Raw genomic sequence first — 23,372 nt, 5'->3', positions numbered from 1 at the left:
CTATGTTTTGGAACAGAGTTATACCTATACTGTGGCTTAATTAGAGCACAGACATGTTTCTTTACGGTACTTTGACTGAACAGAAAACACCAAGGCAGCCTCATTCAGGGACTATCAGAGTTTCCTGGAATGGTACATGGGAGAGAGTAGATTGAGATGACAGAGATAGAGAGTGCAAAAGCGACAGCAAGGGAGATGGATGGGAGGAGAGGATGAGAAGGTTGTGTTGTCATGGTAACACAGAGGCGCCCTTAAAAACCCCATCCTTCATTTGTTGTTATTTTCTTGCTGAGTGTTCATATTGCGAATTGCATTCCCCATCCCCCATTGTTTTTGCTGAGAATGATCTAATAGAATTATGTTTGCATTACAAAATGACTGACAGTGATTCATTCTGATTTTAATATCAGTACAAAATCAAATCATATTTAAATAAAAATTAATTATAAAAGGGTAGTGTTACAGATAATTTAGCATAAAAATAAACATGATTACATTTAGCTAATGCTGGGGCTAATTGTCACACTGGAAGTCACAAGAGCTATATCTTAGTATTGCTAAGGTTTTGAGGCAGAAGTCCAATTACAATGAAGTGCTTGTTTTCTCCAGCAGTTGTTTTAGTATGCCGAAACACCAAGTTTAAAATAATCTTAAATTATAATAATTTCTAGTATACAAACATGTATTTTTTATAATAGTTGTTGGTTAAACGTGCTGTAAAAATTGAAAAATTAATGAAATTCCAGGTTGAAATTGTCATGTTTTAATTCAAGAAATTTGTCAATTTTTTTGTAATTGGGCAGGTTTTTATTTATTTATTTTTCCAGCAGAAAGATTTGTTCCTGTTCCGTGACACCTCAGCCTACCTGAAAAATACATTTGCCTTTTTTTTTTTTTAGGTTGATGAAGTGCTCAGACACTGTTGGAACATATCAATATCCAATATAAAATTGGTTAGCACCATCCACACAACATCCACTGCTTTCTAAACCCTCATCTAAGCAACACAAATTAGTTTATGCTTATATATTTTAAAGTTGTTGTTGTAACCTAGAAGCTAGTGAATGTCTTCTTTTAGTGTATGATGCCAAAATTTCACTGTCATCATATAGCACATAAAGATTTCAATGTATGTTATTAAGTTAAAATATCTGGATTCTGAGTATCTCACTGATGCATTATTTAATATGTATCAACATGTTATTGATGTATAGTTGTAATTTGGGCATTATACACATCATTATATTATATATTGTAAGTCATAGGTTCAAATCTGAATCATGTAGGATCGAGATCAGGTAAAACATCACAGAGACACAAAGCTACGGCTTTGTCTGTTGAGTGAGCCAATCACAAACCACAACCGTCTACAGTCGTATACCAGTAGCCATGGTAATGCAATGATGCAATTCTTTGTCATGGCAGTAAGCCGATCATAATTATAAGTAAGCTGATTATGAGTAAAATGATTATATAATTTCATGTAATAGCATAGAGGGCTCGGCAATATAGTCATAATGAGTGGCATGTGAATGTACTGAAATCAATGTGTTGATATGAATGTAGTTGCAGTATAAGACTGTGTTATGTACAGACGTGTGTGTGTGTGTGTGTGTGTACCAGCATTTGTGCTTGAGAAGTTGAGTATATGCATTCACTTGTACGGCTCTTTGTGTGTCTGCATTGATCTTCTGTCTGTAGAGGTGTGAAATCTCTCCTGAAGGCAGATAACAGTGCAGAGTCTGACACTGCGGATTAGTAGAATACTAGTATCTCTCTCACACTCTGAGACACACACACTCGTACAGGTACACAGATTTATCTGTAACTTAAATGCACCTTTATCTTGCTTAATGTCAGCAGTGCTTGCAGGAATGAAGAGTTGAGGCAGGATCTAAGGACAGCAGTAACTTTTAATACCCAAAATGAAAACACTAAACAACTAACGAGAATGGACAAAGAACAAGTGAAACTGAGGACTATATATACACAGAATAACTGAGGAAGGAAACAAGAGGTGGGGCTAATCAATCAAACAATGAGTAACTATGACAACAAATGAAAACATCCTTCGAAACCATGATAACCTAAGAAACAGTAAGGAAAAACAGGAAACAATGAGAAACAAACTAAAAGTCCATGAAAATGAAAATAAAAAATGGCCGTTTCATGCATTCTTGTGTTCAACCGTCGAAGTTCAATTCCAATATCAAGAACCAAGTACAGAGGATGCATGAAAGTACTCGGATGTGTTCTTGATATCGAGGATGCGTCAAACACAGACTTGAGAGAACCATTTGAAATCCCAGAAGATGGTCTGTAAGCTTTAAACTTCTCATTCTCACTTAAGAGATTCCCACTGCAAGCTCACAAATATGTGATGGATTGCGAAAGTAAACATTTGTTGTTTTGTTTTGCTAAATTTTAATATAGACCTGGAGAAAGCCTACAGTATTTTTACTGGCATATTAAAAAGACTAGCATTACATAATTCTAACATTGACAAAGCTTGAGTAACATTTACACTTTAGACATTCGACTAAGTAACTTTGACTAAGTCACTTTGCAACTACATGTCAGCTAACTCTCATTCATTTGCAACTACATATAAACTTTACTCTCATTAGAGTATTAATAGAGTGTTAGTTTAGATTTTTGGTTAGTAGAATAAGTTGAACAAAGTTGCTTATAGTCAGTAGAATGTCTGTTGGGGAGCATCAAAATAAAGTGTTAGCAGATATTAAGCAGACAGTCTACTAATACTGTAATGACTTGCTATTTGACATGTGGTTGCAAAGTTGCTTATAGTTAGTAGAATGTCTGAAGTGGACTATCGAAATAAAGTATTACCAGTGAATTTTAAACCATATTGTGAAAATTGGAGTCAGAAAGCCACAGCTGTGCTATTCACACTTCTCCACCAATATGTCATTTGGGAGAAATTACCTAACCAGCAGAACCAGCTTGGATATTCTCAATCTTTTTGACATTAGACTTGTATCAGAGGGTCTTATGCTTGCACATGCTCAAAGTGTTACTGTTATAGCTTTGTTCACAAAATGCTGACAAATTATTGGAGCTGAGGCTGCTGGCATTTTGACACGTATGCTTGTACAGATATATACTGAAAAATTCTGTCAAAATGACTGAAAGTAGTATTGTTTAGTTAGTGATTATCTGTATTACCATCAAATGTCATGTTTTTTAGAAATACAGTCAGCTGGCTGTTGAGCAAGTCTAGTCAGTAGAGCGCTTTACTCCAGGTGTTCATTGACACACATTAGTCAGCTTGCCAGAACTTCATTTCATGTCCAATGCCACTCAGGATTAGAACATTAATGACTGGTCATCTTCACAACCCCTTCTGGATAATTCCTGTGTTCTCTTAGAGTAATTTGTTTTCACAAGTGCTCCAGACTTCCATGAAAGCCAGGGCATCGGTCTTAGAGTATGAATCAAACACTGTTTACACCCCCCACCACCCACCCCCCACACCCCACACACACACAGTATTGCAGATAATCTTTAGCATGTGATGCATTAGTTTGAACTTCCTCTTACTATAATCACTCAGAGGAACCAGGCTAATGAAAAATGGATATTCATGAGAAATAGGTCCATATCTCAGCCTGCTGTTTTATAAATAGAACTAATCTGAATCCCCTCTGCAAAACTCTCTGACAGACTTTCCAAGCAGTGACACACAGGAAAGTTTGAGGTGTTTACTTGCAGTCTTGTCGCTGAACTGCTGTTTGAAAAATAAATAAATAAATAAAAAGGTGGATTAGCAAATTTGATGACATGGGTGCTGAAAACAAAATAGATATTGTCCTGTGTTCCCTCTCCTATCTTGGTTACATTGTTTTCTGACTTTTTTTTTTACCAGTCTGAGGTTAATATTTTGAGAAGTGGGCACAGTAAAGCCCATTCGGGATCATCTTTAGTAATTTTTGGTATGTGTATAATTTTCACTTTCAAGTAGAATTTTCATGACATGCATCTTAAGCTATTACTTTTTCCCCCTCAGGTCACACAAAACAGACTAACAGATGAAGTCTGTTATTAGATAAAAATTTCGACCTTTATTTCTGAAAAAATAAATAAGCGAAAAAAACAATAATACAAGTAAGTAAAACAAGACAAAAATATAGTTATTTATTTCTAGCAATTTTTTTTTTTTTTTTTGGTCACATTTTTGTCACATTTTTGTCATTTCTCACAATGATTATTAGATATAATACCAAAAGTGTATCGGTGTTTACAGCAGGTGTAGGTGGTAACAGCAATACAGTAAATAAATATACATATTTTAACACAATATAATTATTACTTAATAAAAATAATTTTTATTATCTAAATCAAAGAATTCTGTTCAATAGCCTTATTCACCTCAAAATAGGATTATCATTATGACATGATGACTCTCCGAATATACAAATTATGCTTACAAATTCTGCAAAGACATGGACAGTGTTGGGGAAAGTTACTTTTGAAAGTAATGCATTACAATATTGCGTTACTCCCTAAAAAAGTAACTAATTGTGTTACGTAGTTACTTTTTATGAAAAGTAATGCTTTACATTACTTTTGCATTACTTTTTCTTACCTAAGCTGGGCTTGCTTGATTGTTTTTTTTACCAACAACAAAAAAGCTCTTTGGCAAATGTTGGGGCTCTTTCACACCAAAAGTGAAATGAATAAGCCCAAGGGTGAAGGAAATGCATATTTACGCCTGTATAGTAGACAAACCTTTGAGTTGTGCTGCCATTCTGGATTAAAGAAGAATAGGATACAGGAGAAGGAAGTTCAACATTCTTATTTCTAAATCTAATAAGCAAAGTAATTTTTGCTTATTAGTATGACAGAATTAGATCATTGAAGGTCAGCAGCAAAGACATTGTTTGATAAAGTGAGATTAAATACATAACGTATATTTGTGTAATTTAATATTTTGAATTATTACAGGTTTGCGTAGAATTCATGAGATGGCATTTCACTGTTTTTATTCATTCTGAGGAATACTAATTGTTTTTGTGCGAGTGAGATGAATAAATGCATGCTCACATTTAGTATAGAACTACAATAATCATCATGTTTACACAGCGCACAGTAATCTGATTACGTAACTCAAGTTACTTTTAATGTGTTACCCCCAACACTGGATATGGATGCTTATAAAAAAACAAAAAACTTGTAATTATAGTAATGCCAACAAGCTATGTAGCAACATCTATTAGGAATTCCAATGATGTGCAGTCACAGGTGTGCATATATAGCTATTTTACAATGGCTTTCAATCTTTTAAGAACTATCCTGACTGACAAGGCTGAAATGCTGAGTTAAATGCTTTGAGCCATGATCCACTGTCAGCAAAGTCAGCTCCTTCAGAGGGTGTCTGAGTGCTGATAATCTGGCTTTAGTGACTCTAGACACGATCTCTCAGAGGCTGATGATTCCATAGATAACTACTACAGCACCTCTTCTGTGTGATTGCCTCTTTATGCTAATGAAGGTATGCCTAACCTCCCAATGAGACCTTTGATTATCCTGTCTTATGCTGATGGCCTCATAAATATACATGTATCCTTGAGACACAAATCAATGCAAATGAGAGACTAATGTCAAGCACCAAAATATGAACAGATATGTGACAGAAAGCAGCTAAGACCAATTGAGCCTTTTCTAGCGGGTACCATTTAATATTATACTATCAATATCTTGCATAGTGTATGCTAGCTTAGCTGGCTAACTTAGCCGGCTTACTAATTGTAAACTATAATCAAAACAAATTGACAAAATGTTTAATTTCACACATTTTGTAGCATTGATGAATTATTGGTATATTTTTGGTATAATTAGAAAACTAATGGAATACCCCCAAAAGTTCTTTCAACCAGGGGAATCGCATAGGGGTCTAGTTGGGGTAGGATTTTAACGTTATCATAGGATTTCTGTTTAACACCCGCCTCTATCACCTTTCTTGTGTAGTTTATGTAGGCCTGTCTTGTTTGGATATGTATGATATGTCATTTTCTGCTGGGATGGTGAAGAAGTAAGCTTGGACAGAGTGCTGATCCAGCTGTCAAGTCTGATTTGCCTGGGCTGAGTTGATAGGGAGCAGTGTCATTGCTATACCCCCTTCCTTTACGGCCACAGTGGTTCCGGAATGATCTCTCTCCCCGGCGCCGCTTAGTGAAGTGATCGGAAACGGACCTGACAGCTGGCTAATGGGTGGATTTGCAGCAGGACTGCATTCGTTACACGCCTTCTTGTCTCTTTGTCTTTTGCTCACACCCTCTTTCATGCCCCTGCTCTGTTACAGACTTGTTTTTCCATGGTGTTCTTACCACACCTTAGGGTTATGGCGATCAGTTTTTTTTTTTTTTTTTTTTTTTTTGTGATCCCAGCAACCAAATTTGTCTCTGTTTCCTCTCTCTCTTTTTGTCATCTCATTGTATTTCAACAATTCTGTCATTTCTTTCACTTTCCTTTCCAAGAGCTCTAAAAAATGAATAGCACTGAATGTCAGAGATATCTGCTCTGTGAAAAACTGGTGCCATCTTTGATTTATTCACCATCATATTTCAAAGCACATGCAGCATATGAAAATAAAAAAAGACATCCTTGGCAATGGTGGCATTCTTTTCCAAGGCCACAACTGCTATTTCATCCCTTGCTTTCAATAAAGTTCCAGATGTGAGGCTTTGTGTACAGCCTGATTTGTTGTAGCAAATCTTTGTTTTAAGGTTGAAATTTACTCATGAAGAGAGGATCCATTGTACATTTGCACCAATAGAACATTATGGGTAAAATAATGAATATTAAAGGCAGGTTATGAACTACCTTTTTATAGATAAGAAACTCTGTAGCTCAGAGCCCAGGCCCTATTCAGAACTTAATATTCCCCAGACATATGTCTCCTTTCTATCCTAGTCTGAGACAAATGTAGATTGCTAAGATAAGATGGCTTTCTGGTGTTATTCAAACTTCTCTCAGGGAGTTTGAATCCGTAACAATGACTGATTGCATCAGCTCACTCTTATCAGACCGTTTTGAAACGGCAGGACTTGAATGACCTCTAATCTGAGCTCACCCAGGAAAGGACAAGACCACTGACAGCTGATGGAAGCACAAAAGGAGACTAGCAGGTGAAATCCAGCTTTAGATATCAGTTAGGGTCTTGAATTCACTTCCCAGTCATTCTAGAAAAAATCTATGATTACTGGAACAAATGAATACTCTTAACATCAGCTTGAAAAGTAATGTTGGGGCTACAAATGGAATCCTATCAAGTCAGAGTCACTGTCTGGTTATACAGTAATGCCCTAATCTTGCTGTAATGAACAAATGTGAAATTTGTATCTACTTTAGCAGCCATATCTAAAGTTCCAAACTTAATTTCGATTTTCATCTTGTCAATTTTAAGGCTCCCCTTCTGGAACATTTAAAGTGAAATCTATGAAAGGCTGGAGCATGTAGCACAAATCTGTCGATCTAATAAAAAAATATATGTGACAAATAAGATCATTTAATTTCTTCTCAAAATAAGGTCATGAAATATAACTGAAATATGCTTTAGATACCACAGTCTATTAGAAAACATTGTATGCCGCACTGTCATTTAAGCTTAATAAGCCCTGTGATGGACTGGCCACTGCCTATGGTGTTTCACTGCCTATGGCATGAGACAGTGGGATTAGCTCCAGCATCCTCTTGACCCTACATAGGACAAGCGATTTGGAAAATAGATGGATGGATAGAAAGTGGCATATCTGTTCTGACCACATGGGTTCTCTAAATGTAATAATTTCTGAAAGTGTTCTGAAATCGCCAAACAGTTCCCACAGTATGTCCTTTTTCAAGGGACACAAGCTGGAAAAAAAAATCTAAAGAATCTGTGTAGCTGTATCAAAGTTTTGGCTGTGTAAATGTCTAGACAAAATTCTCATGTACTACTATACAAGTTCTTCTTGTCCTGCAAGGTCAAATCACAGTTTGACTGTCTTGACTATCTTTTCACCTTCACAAATTATTTAATCAAAAGTTCATTTAAAAATTAATGTTTGGAGTGAGTGAAGCAGTTTTTAATGCCCAAACCATATAACGTAGTCTAATTAACCCAACTGGAAATGCACAGCTTCAAGATCTTAATTCATGGTGAGGTAATTGCTTTGTTTGTTGTACAGTATATCGTGTATTGGCATATGTTGGAAATTTTAAGCGTTTTTGCATGACAGGCAAGTCGTAGACTGGAAAATTGGTTTGTCTCAGCATGTCATGATATTCAGCAATCTGTAGTAAGTCTTGTTATTGATTTAATTTCATGCTGTTATCTCTTACTGTAGATATTTTTATGTGATTGTCATAACGTTGTCTTATCTGACATCATTTCTCATCTCTTTCTTTTCAGATCGAAATGTTAGAGCACAAATATGGGGGCCACCTCATCTCACGGCGTGCCGCTTGCAAGATTCAGACGGCCTTTCGCCAGTATCAGCTCAGCAAAAACTTTGAAAAAATCCGAAACTCCCTCCTTGAAAGTCGTTTGCCACGCCGTATCTCCCTGCGAAAAGTGCGGGTGCAAAACACAGAGGGTATCTCAGCTGAACGGGCACTGGCTGAAGGCTGTAATCTAGCAAGTATCCCCCTCGTCCGGTCCCCATCCCTGCCAACTACAGTAGGTGGCACCCTCACTGATCTTGAAGATTCTTTCAATGAGCAAGTCCAGTCTCTTGCCAAATCCATTGATGATGCACTTAGCAATTGGAGCATGAAGACCATGTGTTCACTCCAAGAAAGTGGCACCTACCAGTTTAGCTCAGAGGCATTTAGTACCGCTGGTGACAAATCTGGATTGGCAGGGACAGTCAGAGAAGGTGGCCCCATGGACCCTGCCACATTCCATAGTGGAACAGGACAAGTAGACAACTCTGAGAATGTGGCCCGGAGTGCCAGCAAGCTAATGATGGCCTTCCGGGATGTGACAGTTCAAATTGATAGCCAGAACTTCCGCATGTCCTCTTCCGTTATGGAGTCCTCCACTTCTGTTTCTCTTGGTAATTGTGTCCAGCAGGGGGCCATAGTTACTGAGAGCCCACAGCAACCTCCGGTTAATGATGCAAATGAACAACCTCAACAAGGACAGCCACCACCATCTCCCCAGGATCCAGCTCCTCCATCTCTAGAGCTGGATGCTGAGGAAATACCAGATGGCGACTTCCCAGCCCCTCCACCAAGTGAGGAGGAACTTGGGGAGGATCTACCACCTCTGGTGCTGGACACACAGGAAGTTCCAGAACCAGCAATTCCAGCACAGACAGCAATAACCTCTGAAACCTTGTCTCCACCAGAGGTTGCAGAGACACCAGTCACCCCAATTGTAGAAGTTTTGGAAGCTAAACGTATTGAGTCAGATACAGCGGACAACAGCTCAGAGCAGATGAGTAGCAGCAGTACATCCACGTCGGCCCGGTCGACTTCAGAGGTCTCGTCCAAAGAAGCTTTACAGGCCATGATTCTTAGCTTGCCCCGATACCACTGCGAAAACCCAACCAGTTGCAAATCTCCTACCCTCTCCACTGACGTCATGCGAAAACGCCTATATCGTATTGGTCTCAACCTCTTCAACATGTGAGTACCCTGAGAACCTTTTATCTCCAATCATAAGAGCACTTGAGTGTGGGGGAGGAGTTGATTGTTATGGTCACAGAACTCTTTACATCACACTTGCTTAAAGTGACTAATGCCAGATGCTTTAGGCTATAAAACCATTTTCTCTCTCAATATATCAAGCTGCCCTCTCCTGCCACTAATATAGCTGCTATTCAAAACCTCACTACATCCCAGTCTCTCTCTGTCTCACTTCCCTGTCTCACTCATGTCATCCAGTTCTGTCTCCAGCTGTGGCTAACACCCCCTCCCTGATGCCTGTCACCTTGGGTTTGTCTGACCCTATTAATAGCACCGCTTTTATTCAAAGTGCTGTCTCACTACTCTTTACCCTAATCTCATCTCGCTCCATTGAAAACATGAAGACATTTTAAAAGTTAGACTTTGTCTAATCATTTTATAGCACAGTACAATAATGAGACTACTGGGTTTATCTGGATTATGTTTTTTTGTGTGCACAAGGAAGCAAGAGATATATAAGGAAAATGAAGGGCAAATGTGAAGGGAAAAAATATTTAGCAGCCAAGCACTGTAGGTGTAGGCACATTTTATATCTGTAAGTTCTGTCAGGACCACTATCGTCAAAGATGATTGACAATTATAATACAGTTTGGATTGGCAGTATAGTTCTGTTCTGGGCAAGAAATATTTTGCCTTTTGGTGTTCAGCATCACTCTTCAGATATACCTTAATGAAGTCATAGGCGTAAACACCATCTCAACAACGTTTTAGCATACTGACACTAAACTTTATAGCAGTGCCTTCCAAACCTTTCCTGGAGGCCCCAATTTGGGTGTCATCCTTTTCAGATGCACTCAATTTAGGTCTTGTACTCTTTTCTAATGAGCTGATGAGTTGAATCAGGTGTGTCAGATGAGGGGGACAAACAAAATGTATAGTGTTGGGGGTCCTCCAGTACAAGTTTGGGAAACGCTGTTTTGTAGGTATCATCATAATGTCCCAAGAATACCACATACAGTCATGTGAAAAAGAAAGTACACCCTTTTGACTTCTATGGTTTTACATATCAGGACATAGTAAAAATAATCTGGTCTTTAGCAGGTCTTAAAATAAGGACAATACAACCTCTACACATGATGAACAACAACACATGATATTACACTGTGTCATGGTTTATTTAACAAAAATTAGTCAAAATGGAGAAGCCATGTGTGACACCCTATGATTTAATTGCTTGTAGAACCACCTTTAGCAGCAATAACTTGAAGTAATCATTTTGACTTTATCAGTCTCTCACATCATTATGGAAGTTTTGGCCCACTATTCTTTATAACGTTGCTTCAGTTCATTAAGGTTTGTGGGCATCTGTTTATGCACAGCTTTCTTAAGGTCCTGCCAAAGCATTTCAATCTGGTTGACTTTGACTGGGCCAGTGATTCTTTTTTTTTTTCAGCCATTCTGTTGAAGATTTGCTTGTGTGGTTGGGATCATTGTCCTGTTGCATGACCCAATTTCGGCCAAGCTTTAGCTGTTGGACAGATAGCCTCACATTTGAGTCTAAAATACAGAGTATTATATATATACAGAGGTATACAGAGAAGTTCATGGCTGACTCAATTACTGCAAGGTGCTCAGGTCCTGTGGCTGCAAAACAAGCCCAAATCATCACCCCTCCACCACCGTGTTTGTGCGGATATGCTGTGTTTGGTTTTCGTCAAATGTGGCACTGTGCATTATGGCCAAACAGAAGTTTAGTGGTTTGTTCAGATGCAACTTAGCAAACTTAATCTGTGCTGCCATGTTCTTTTTAGAGAGAAGAGGTTTTCTCCTGGCAACCCTTCCAAACAAGCCATACTTATTCAGTGTTTTTCTAATTGTCATGAACTTCAACATTTAACTGAGGCCTGTAGAGTCTGAGATGTAGCTGATATGGTTTTTTTGCAGTTTCTGTGAGCAGTGCACAGTTTAACCTTGGGGCGAATTTTCTGGGATGTCCACTCCTGGGAACATTGCCACTTGTCAATAATCTTCCTCACTGTAGAATGATTGACTTCAAATAGTTTTTTCCTCCTTGACATTGTGTTAACACACACCTGAATGCTCCATATCAGCAAACTGCCAAAACTTCTGCTTTTATAGAGTTAATCATGCTTGCTGATGATCAGTTAATCAAAGGAATTTGATTAGCAGCACCTGACTGCTACTTACCCTCTCAAATACAGAAGTATGGGTGTACATAGATTGTCACACATGGCTTCTCCATTTTGGCCTAGTTTTTGTAAAACAAAAACCATCACATGGTGTCATGTGTTGTTGATCATCTGAGGTTGTATTGACCTGATTTTAAGACCTGCCTAGGACCAGATGATTTTTTATTATGTCCTGATACTTAAAATGATAGAATTCAAAAGGGTGTACTTTCTTTTTCACATAATTGTAAATGGTGACCACCAATTATTCAAAAGTTATAAAGTGTAATTGCTGTTTGCAGCTATGTTTAATATTCTATTATTTTATTATTTAGGGTAAGATCTCTTCTCTGTCCTGTTTCCTGCATTCCCAACTGTTATACCTAATAATATATATGAATTCTCTCCGCTGTGTATGCATTTTTTAACCCAAATAAGTTCTGGCTAATTTCCTCAAGCTCATTTCACCTAATTGAACATGTTTTGTTCAGATTTTATTTTTTAATACAGGACCAGTTTGTTCTTTTATTCATACATAATGGATTTTATAAGGCTTAGATAACATCAAGATTATGTTGGTTTACTAGCAAGGAACATAATTTCTGAAATTCATGCATGACTGCAATATGGCAATCTCCCTGAAGGCATTTAAATGTTATTTTGCTGCAGTCCCAGAAGTCAGATGCTACAATAAGTAGTTTCTGATTAGAAATTATAAAGCTTGTGTAACTTGTGTATAGAGTAAATTCAAATAAAATGGCACAATTTCTAAGATGAATGTGATATGTAAACACAAATATATATATATTTTAAATATTTTCACAACAATTCTTATAAAAATATAGCTATAAAATATATTTTATAGCTGTTTATTAATTTTGTATTGTTTTAGGCTACTTCATTATCTACTAATTTGCGTATTCAAAAGAGACGTCTCATTTTCTTTTTCTATTTACTCCTATTAATTTCAGTTATATTAACATGCCGAGGAACTGTCCGCTCTTGTAACTGTCGTATCATCCACATACACCTTTCCAACAAGGACATCTTTTATTCAAAGCTGGAGAAATGCAGCTCCACTTTACAAATCCTATTGGCTTTATTTCTGCAGTGTCACATCGCTGCCAATTAAAATTCTGCTCCTGCCTGTGTATTCTCTATGTTCAGCCAAGAGTGACTGAGGCAGAGTTTGATAAGAGCTCTCTGTACGCAAAACATCACAGAGGTGCATGATGGGAAAGGTTGAATCAGGACTGTGCTGGACTGTGGCCATAAATGTAAAACATTAAGGTCCGAAACATATTCTACACAAATGCAGATGTGAATGCTGTAAGCATCTGGTCCCTTTGTACATAGTTGGTGGCAGCAAACCTCAACACTTAAGGGGTTCATAGAGGTACTTTTTTTAAGTGTCTGTGTTCACACATAGCTATAGCTAAACATGTTGACAGTTTATAGGAATGTGAGTCAGCAAGATTATTATGATAGTAATTTCTTGAAAGACAAAACTCACTGTAGATGACAGACTGCACTATTTCACAAAATGGTGCCCCTTGTGGCAATGCTGAGAATGCAAAATGTTGAATTGTGTTTTGACACATATACTACCCCAAAAAAAGAGGACATTTGAGATGTTAACAGAACATTCCCACTTGGTCCTCTGTTGGTCATATAATACTCCCGATATGACTTGTAGGGGATGCTCCATATTGGTTATTCTGTTGTCACATAGCAACGTTACAAAGAGGACATTTGGGACATTAACAGAACGTTCCCACATGGTCCTCTGTTGGTCATATAATAACATTCCCGATATGACTTTAGGGGGACGTTCCATATTGGTTATTCTATGGTCACATAGCAAAATTACAAAGAGGACACTTTGGACGTTAACAGAACGTTCCCATATGGTTCCCTGTCAGTCAGATGGGGACGTTTCATTCAGGACAGATCCGATTCTCTGAACTGCGGTGATAGCACCCATCGTGTGTTATAGATCAATTGACATGATTTAAACGACAAAACATAATATTTGACAATAGGTGCCAATTTATGTTTCTGTCAGTTGGTGCCCACGCTCCATAACCGAGCGCGCACATGTAATATCGGAGCCAGAGCAGAGCCATGAGGACACTATATTTGAGAGCGCGCAAGTTTTGTGGAGACATTCATGCTTTACATTGATGCGCTCTTGCGTTAATGTATTACGTTGATGCTATTGAGTTGGGATATGGGTAAGGTTGGGGACAAGTTTCATGGTATGGTTGGGTTTAATTACAGATATAATTACGTGCAGGTATTTTTAAAAAAAATATTATTACAATGTAAAAACATGTATGTGCATAATAACTGCATTTTATCAAATTAATTGCATTCTTTAGATTAATTTACATGTTGGCACATAGTGGTTAAAGGCACTTAATATAAAGTGGGTTCACTGTTCTGCCTCCTCTTTTCTGTTTTACCATCTATTTTAAAAGAAAATTGAAGATCCCTCTCCAATAACTGAAGAAATGGATGACTTTTACCCTTACTTCAGCATTTATTACCCCATGACCTTGCAGTGGCACTTCAGTGTCATTTGTAGTTTCTTTAAAGCATAGCCATAATCTGAAGATAGAGGGCCTAATTAAAAGTTCTTCATCAGCTATAAAAAGTCACTGGGGGAATGTGGCTTTTAAAAGTTAAAAGCTTATTCAGATGAAGCAGTGCTTTTCTTTAGTACATTAAACCATCCAAGATCTCCATGTTTTTCCTTTCATTGCTGTCTCAGTGTCCAAGGTGAAACGCATTGTTCCTACCTTTTCATGACTGAAATTAATTGTGTGCATGTAATGCACAGGCAAATAAAGGAGTAGATACAAGAATCTCTTGAGTGACGAGGTTCATGAGTGAACGTTTTTTAAAAAAAAAAATCTTTAAAATGACATTTCCAGACAGCATCTAACAGTGTTCCTGATGTGGTAACTTACATAACTGACAAATAGGCTTGCATCTATGCACAGTGGATCTGTATCCATCTTGCGAAAGGTGCATAATCTACTCATTTATTCTCTACCTTCACCACGTGAAACCTTCTTTGCCCTGCATTGATGGTGACAATATTCACGGTAGAAAGTAACAGAAGGGATTCATCTGCTTTATGGGTGAGTGAATGTATGTGTGCACTTGATTATGAATCAGCTGGGAGGGCTATATACTAGCTGCCAAGTTGAGTGGGAGGCTGTTTATTTTCCACCCGCTCATCAGATTTCTTTTAAATAAAGGAAAGTACAGTGATAATTTTGAACATATGGCTAAATCCCTCAAATAACTCAGCTTCATCTGTCATTCAAGGATTAGTTCGCCCAAAAATAAAAATTGTGTCATCATTTACTCTCATGTTGTCATTTACTCTTATCTACCCTTCTGTTCTTCAAAACCCATATAATTTATTTCTCCTTTGGAACAGTTTTATCAATGAATAATAAATGGTTTATGTTTGCAGTTTTTTTTTTTTTTCATCAATTTTGAATAATATTTTGTGGGAAAAAAGTGTTTATTTGAGGGTATGTTTACACAACAATGATGTACTTAAAACAAAAAAAAAAAGTTTTTGAAAAGTTAGGCGTACAGACGCCAATGTTGTCAAAACTATCCCCGTTCACACGGATCTTGCAAAAACGACTAAAAACGCTGTGTTATTCATGCCAGTCCAGTACTTGCCGGTGTCACTTTGTAAAGAAACACTGCTCACCTATAGACTGGACACATTATATGCATTCGCATGTCACCGTTTTCACGAATTTGCATTTTTGTAGCTTACATAGAGACGATAACATTGTTTAACATCGTAATAATCATTTTCAAAAGCTTGCACTTTCAAACCCGTTTTCAAAAGTTTGCAATTTCAGGCCCCCAATACGCTGTTGTCATGTAAATGAACAGCCAAAACTCTTTTAACTCAAAATTTAGTTTTTAGTTGAAAATGGTGTTGTGTAAACACCCCCTAAAATGAAGCTAAGGTTTTACTTTTGAATCCGTTCAGATTTGTCCACTGACCCTTTCTACAGGTTATATATTTAGGCCAGTAGTTTGTGACAACTGACTTATAGCGTGAGTGAGTCATTTGAATTATTCACTTAACCAATTAAAAAAAAAAAACATTAATTCATGACCAAACCAAGTCTTTATATAATTTAATAAAATGTGTGTATATACAAATCTACTTAAAGACTCCAAAGAAAGTGTTTAAACATCCTGCAAAGAAAAAAAAAGAAAAAAAGAAAAAAAAGATTTCTTTCAAAAACAAGACACTATTACTGCATGCAGCCGGCAGAAATGGTATCATACAGTATATCTCACTCAGAAGCTTTACAACATTAATACAGACATTTTATACATGTATGATATAGTATCTAAGTTTAAAATCACTCTACTTTGGATTTCTGAGATGCGCACAATACAATACTCAGCAAATACTGATAAATGCGATTTATTTGATTAATTTCCAGTTTATGCAATAATTTGATTAAATCTCTTAATCGATTGACAGCCCTACTTTCAACATTCAAAGATATCAAACATATCAAAGAAAACAAAATAAAAATAAACCAGTCTCTCCCTTACCCACACGTCATCACCTCAAACACCCCGACAGATAAGGATAAGCCAATTTTTAATCAAATGGAGGTTTTGCTCCAAGAGAGTGAATGAAAAGAGAGAGGGGTTGTCATTAGTTCCAGCAGTTCATTTTCTGCAGGGTAGCCTAATACCTGTGACAGCTCACACTGAATCTAAAGCAGGTAGGTGTGTGTGTGCTCTGGGACGAGACGCTGAAATCTGAGTTTGGATTAACAGAGAGATTTGGGAACTGGAATGTGCTTTCCCTAAACAGATCATTAAGAAAGGAGAAGGATTATGGGGGCTCAGTGAGTGTGTATATGTTGGAAAGAACATGTAAAGGACATATAGAGGACATTTATGTGTGAACAAGGGACGTTAGTAAGCGGAGTGAATATACCGCTCTAAATTGAGTTTTCACTTGCCTTGTGAACGGAATGGGAATATTTATTTTCCTCAAAAGAGAGGAAAACAGCAGGAGAGGGGAGAAAGGAAAACGAGGAGCATGTGGGTTTAAACATAGATGTTTGATTGTTTATATGTGTTTATGTCTAAAGAAAGGAGACTGGCCATGATCGACTCAAAAAGCTGTGCTCTTTCTGTCTTGTAAGTGTCATGTTTTATGCAGGGCTTGTCCCTACAGTTCACCTGCCCCCTGTTTTCTTAAAAATACCAGAATAGAATCAGAGAACAGATGTTAGTTGAGTATTAGGTGAATGTAGCTTATGTAGCTTGTTCTGTCTCTCTGGATGTGAAGATATGTAGTTCCCTTATGAGGGAACTCGCTCTGCGTCATAGTAGCGACGCTGTGGTAACAACTCTATGTGATTGCGTCTTGAAGCACATGTGAAATCAGTCCAATGGAATGGTGGGACATCACAGGCAGGGTGACGTCATGAACAGGAAGCTATAAAGAGCGCCCAGACCAAACAATGTCAGCTTCTGTGCCTTCAGCAAGCGCTCTGTTTGAATTGTCCTTGTCTATTTATTGTTGTCTCTCCAAGCACTAAATATATATATATATATATATATATATATATATATATATATATAATTTAGGCAGGAGTATGGCAAGAAAACAACAGTTTCAATTGTGTGTTCCTCCCTGCACTCGCTACATCACAGGTGGGAATGCACACGATTTGTGCATTGTTTGTTTGTGAGCAGCTGCCGCTGGGTTCTCTACACTCCCGACGGGTGCTCTTCAAGGAAAGCAACCAAGCTTGCGGCCCCCGTGGTTCAGGTCCTGCTGTTGCCGAGGAACAGTAGCAACTCAGATCATGGGGATCGCAAGTGGATCTAGTGGAGGGGTTGGAGACACGCGCTGTGGTTTCTTCCCCCCAGAGTGAGAGCTTGATGCTGCAGCTATCCAGCTCTGAGGAGTTGGATGTGCTCAGTACTGATGCAGGAAAAGTTGAGGATTTGCCACCTCACTCTCCTGCCTACAAGGAGCTTGTGGAGTTTATAACTCATGCCATGGCCAAGTTAGACACTGAGGTGTCGAAATCGTGGAAGAAACCCTTCTCAGCCCGGCTTTACAGCCCCAGTTAATCTAACATAAGGGGACTGAAAGGTATGGGGCAATGCCTGAAGTGGAACAGACGCTTACAAGCTATCTGTCTCCTAATATGGCATCGTCCCTCAAGGCCCCGACATTACTACTAAGCCACTAAGCCATGCATAACAACTTTGGCTTTGGTGAGTAAAGCTTATATGGCAGCAGGTCAATCCGGTGCACATCTGCATAGTACGCCGAGTTTTTTTTTTTTTTTTTTTGCAGGCATACCAGGCCGACCTGCTTCGAGACCTGGATGAAGGCGAGGGGGTGGAACCGGATAAAGTTCATGTGACGCTTAAGACAGATGCATCTCTCACGGGCTGGGGAGCGATCATGAGTGGTCGCTCAGCACAAGGTCTATGGAGGGACTATCATCTTTTGTGGCACTTGGGGCCTGGGGCCCATCTGTTGCTAGTATCCCCATTCTGGCTGGCCGAATTTGGTTCTCGGACCTTATGTCCCTCCTTGATGGCTCCCCTTGGGAGATTCCAATTAGGAGGGACCTTCTATCTCAGGGGGGACAGAAGGTCTTTCACCCCCGCCCAGAGCTGTGGGTTTATCCTCTCAGGGGGCACAACTCATAGACTCGCATCTCTCAACAGAGGTTGTGGAGACCATACTTCACTCCAGAGCTCCCTACACTAGGAAATTTTACGCTTTGAAGAGTATTCACTTTGTGGTGCCAGAATCATCAGCTGGACTCAACTGCCAAGTTGGTACAGTGCTAGAGTTCCTGCAGGAACGGTTCTCCACAGGGCTATCCCACTCAAGAAAGAAAGCCCACCTTACGGTTGCCCCATTGTGCTTAGAATTTGCACCAGGAATGGTGAAAGCATTCTTACACCCAAGACTGGGTTATGTGCCTAAAGTGCCAACTAATGTGCCACGGCCTATAGTTTTGCAGGCTCTCTGTCCTCCTCCCTTTTCAAACTCAGATCAGGAAAAGCTAAATTTAGCGTGTCCAGTTAGGACACTTGACACATGTCCACATAGCTGCCCTGTGGAGAAATTCGGATCAGTTATTTGAATGCTTTGGTTCGCCCAAGAAAGGTTTTCCCGCAATCAAGCAGACTCTGAGCAAGTGGATAGTCAAGGCTATTTCACTTGCTTACGAGGCTTCTGGACAACCTTCACCAATGGCTGTTAGAGCTTATTAGACTAGAAGTGTGGCAGCTTCTAAAGCCTTATTGTCAGGAGTATCCCTTCAAGATGTGTGTGATGCAGCAGGCTGGTCCTCTCCACTAACATTTGTAAGGTTTTATGATGTGAACTTGGGCTCTGCACCAGGTTCCCAGATGCTTATGTCTTAGTTGTGCTTGTGGATGCACGCTAGACAGGCACTTTTGAGTATGGCAAAGTGGGTATTAACGTCTCTACTATTACACAGCACTAGTTCCCTTGAAAGGGAATGTCTCAGGTTACAATAACCATTGTTCCATGAGAAGGGAACGAGATGCTGCGTCACCCTGCCATACTTCCTGCGTGCCTGTGATTCGACTTTTCTGATAGGCTTTGGCCTATCAGAAGCTGACATTGTTTGGTTTGGGCACTCTTTATGGCTTCCTGGTCATGACGTCACACAGCCTGTGACGTTCCCGCCATTCCATTGGACTGATTTCACACGTGCTTCAAAGACACAATCACACAGAGGCATTCCCACAGCATTGCTACTATGACGAAGTGTCTCTTTCCCTTCTCAGGGAACAATGGTTACAGTCATAACCTGATACAGTTTCTTCTAATGGAAGCACTTTTGGCCCTGTGTACTTTTAGAAAATACACTCCCCAAAACCAGTTTTGGGAGTAACGCATTACAAAAGTAATACATTGCAGTAACATTACTTTTTGCTGTAACGCAGTAGTGTAAGGCATTACTAATCAATTTTCAGTAATATTTTACTCGGTACATGTTCAGTAACGCTTGCGTTACAACACACTTTTAGCCCTAAATTTTTTTAAAACAAAAAAAAAAAAAAAAAAAAAAAAAAACAGCAGGACTGTGAGACATTAAAGGATTAGTCCACTTTCTAATAAAAATGTCCTGATAATTTACTCACCCCCATGTCATCCAAGATGTCCATGTCCTTCTTTCTTCAGTCGAAAAGAAATGAAGGTTTTTGATGAAAACATTCCAGGGTTATTCTCATTATAGTGGATTTCGATTGGCCCCAAACGGTTGAAGGTCAAAATTGCAGCTTTCAGTGCAGCTTCAAAGGGCTTTAAACGATACCAGACGAGGAATAAGGGTTTTATCTAGCGAAACGATCTGTCATTTTCTATAAAAAATGAAAATGTATATGCCTTATAGACACAAATGAGCGCATCATTAAACTTACAGAAAAAACAGAACTGGTGCCGTGTTCCTTCTGTAAGTTGAATTGGGAAGGTGTAGGACATTCAGCGTAAGCTTTTTGAAGAATACGACCGATCGTTTCGCTAGATAAAGCCCCTTGAAGCTGCACTGAAACTGTAATTTTGACCTTCAACCATTTGGGGCCAACTGAAGTCCACTATAAGGACATGGACATCTTGTATGACATGGGGGTGAGTAAATTATCAGGAAATTTTTATTAGTAAGTGGACTTTAACGAATGAAAAATGCTGCAAGTAAGTTCTATTGCCTGTTCGTGGTCAGTCAATAGCCGCGTGTGGTGTCCAAGTTTGTAAATAAAGACTAAATGACAGCTTCTGATATATTTGTTTAGCGATTTATTACATTCATCTCCCTCTCGCTGGTGTAACTTTGTATTGTATGACGTAGTCCAGTGAAGGCGTGTTTAGGGCGGGTTTAACAGGAGTGCCGTGAGGCTACTGGCCCGACAGTGGAAACGCGGCATGATTTCGGCCTCTGTGCTCGCGCAGGCCAGTGGAAAAGCGGCTAATGGGTGAAGATGGCAGAAGAAGACTGTACATTCGCGAGATGGACGTATGCGCATTACTTCGAGTTTGTCAGATAATCACTTTATACCTCTACCATACTTTTAACAGACTTGGATAGTTTGTGATTCTGTCTGTCATCCTTTCTTGCATTGTCTTGAGCCTTCACTTTGCCAATTATAAGCTATATTGTTAGTAGCCTGGATAACCCACAGTCATTTTGCTACATCATATCACCCTCTACTGGATGTAAAATGCTCTGCAGTACATTTTGTCATTTTAGAATGTTAAGTTATACTTCTGTAGTTATTTTGGTGAAAGTAACTCAAAAGTAATACAGGAGTAATGTAATGCATTACAATTCTGAGACAGTAATATTGTAAGGTAAAGAATTACTTTTAAATAACAGTAACAAGTAATCTATAATGTATTACAGTTTGGAAGTAACTTGCACAACACTGCCCAAAAAACACACTTTACCCCTTCTCACTAGTTTAATTAATCATTTAATTCACACTAAGTGCAAATAGCCTTCTAAAATCACTGAAAAATTATATGTGTGTGTATAGTTTATTGTATAATCTTTCATTTAGGTGCTAAGGCAGCAGTTTAAGATTTTCATCCAATAACACTGTCTTACATTTTAAAAAAGAAAGAAAGAAAAACATACAGCATTCCTACAGCATTAAAGATTACAATTTCCTCCATTCATTCCTTTTAGCCTCCTAGATTATTATTAAAGACAGTATGGGTGTTTTGTTGAAAGCAGTGGAGGATCCTGGTATGGGCAACTTCAACCTCCACACAATGTTCTCAGATGTGCTCTTGATTATTCTATCACTCATTTGCAGCAGTTTTAAGGTATTGCACCGCTTCTTGAAAATTAATTTTGTCCTAGAGTCCTGTAACTTTTTCTGTGCAGCTGCCTGCACTGCACTTCCCTTTGATTTCTGCTGCCCATAAGGAAAATTTCTCACCTGCTATAAGCCAGAAGTGAAAAAGGGATGAATGTTAATATTAATAGCACCGTATAACAAAAGGTCAAGTTAATAAAGTCAATGAAATTGTAAATTAAAGTGACATTAAATTATTAAATTGTCACGTCTGGTCTGTGTTTGTGTTTTGTTTCATTTTGACTTTGAGTCAGTTTTGCACTGTTCTCAGTTCAGTTTTCCTGTTCATGCTCATCTGTTACCATATTTTTTGATTTGCCCTCATGTATCTCACCTGTGTCTTTTTAATTACCTTGTTTAGTCCCAGTGTATTTATAGCCGTTTTTGTTCAGTCTTTACCGTATTCAGAAGGGAATAGTTTTCATGGAGGACATTAGTGAAATTTGTTTCACAGATGTACTTTGCAATTATAATCCTGTCGAAATCTGGCATGTCTGTGTTTTTCTCATGCAACCTCAGAAAATTTTTTTTTTTTTGGCAAACTCTGAAAAATCGAATCCAGTCCAAATGTGAATGTCTGTGATTGCTGATAATGTATTATAGTAATGCAAAATCTGATTCATTTCTGGGAACTTGTTCTTTTCAGACAGTTCAGCTCAATGAACTGATTCAAAAAGCCGATTCATAGGTTTCTGATGTCATAAATCACTATACATTTCTAACAAAAGAACAAAAGAACGATTCGTTCAACAGTCAAACATCACTTTTGTATTACACTAACGCTTCTCCTCATGTGTTTTTTGACCTACCTGAGCTACCGTTTGCGCACCAATCTTCCACATGCTTTCCTGTCATTTCAACATGGATGGTATCCGACGAAAAAATACAATTATAAAATTAATAAATAGTGCTAAACCATGGCAACTGTGAAGACTGCCCATTTTAATGTCAGTGTCAGTAAGGTACTTGTCTAGATGTCTCTGCTCACTCATGTGGTTTTATTATAACAGCCACTTCTATAAACTTAGGCTATATGAGGTTTATTTAACTAGGGTTTTAATAATAAATAAACGTTACATCAATAAGTAATTAAAAAAACAAAACAAAACACACATTCCCACCACTATAATAAACGTAGATGTTAGTCCCGTCTGAATTGGTACATGAAATCACAGACGTCAGGTAATAAGAATTGTAACTTAAAATACGTTGTAATCGCCACTGACGCTTTATTAAAAAAAAAATCAAATAAATTCATCTGCGATTTAAACACAGGACACTTCTCAGTGGAAGGAGCTAAACTTTCTAAATAAAATTTACATGCATCTAATCAAATATAATTATAACATACAGTTAACTAATTAAGTTTTTGCTGTAGTATTTGTATAATAGTTTTCTATTACAACTATTTTTACTTAATAGAAAGTTGAGATAAACAGATGCACACTAGAGATGTATGGGCCATTTAACTTGTTTAATGAATCACCAGAGCTCATTTTTCACTGTTTTTTCCATCACAATAAACAGACAAATAAAAACAGCAAAACCCTTCCAGAATCACATATTATTCAATTGCATATCATTTCAATGCCCTTAAAATAAAACACTGACAGGCTTTTTATT

The 23,372-nt window shown here is 38.2% G+C and overlaps 1 protein-coding gene across 4 annotated transcripts in view; it reads left to right on the top strand.

Moving 5' to 3' along the window:
- iqsec3a (IQ motif and Sec7 domain ArfGEF 3a) overlaps positions 1–23,372 on the top strand; it is a 158,070-nt gene that overhangs the window by 69,746 nt on the left and 64,952 nt on the right. For all 4 annotated transcript variants that reach the window (XM_051891104.1, XM_051891107.1, XM_051891105.1 and 1 more), the window contains one exon: positions 8,411–9,630. In XM_051891104.1, coding sequence (XP_051747064.1) covers positions 8,411–9,630 — 1,220 coding nt within the window. The remainder of the gene's footprint in view (positions 1–8,410; positions 9,631–23,372) is intronic.

Source organism: Ctenopharyngodon idella, chromosome 4, assembly GCF_019924925.1.
Source record: "Ctenopharyngodon idella isolate HZGC_01 chromosome 4, HZGC01, whole genome shotgun sequence".
Lineage (NCBI taxonomy): Eukaryota > Metazoa > Chordata > Actinopteri > Cypriniformes > Xenocyprididae > Ctenopharyngodon > Ctenopharyngodon idella.
This window is presented reverse-complemented; position numbering and strand designations above follow the sequence as displayed.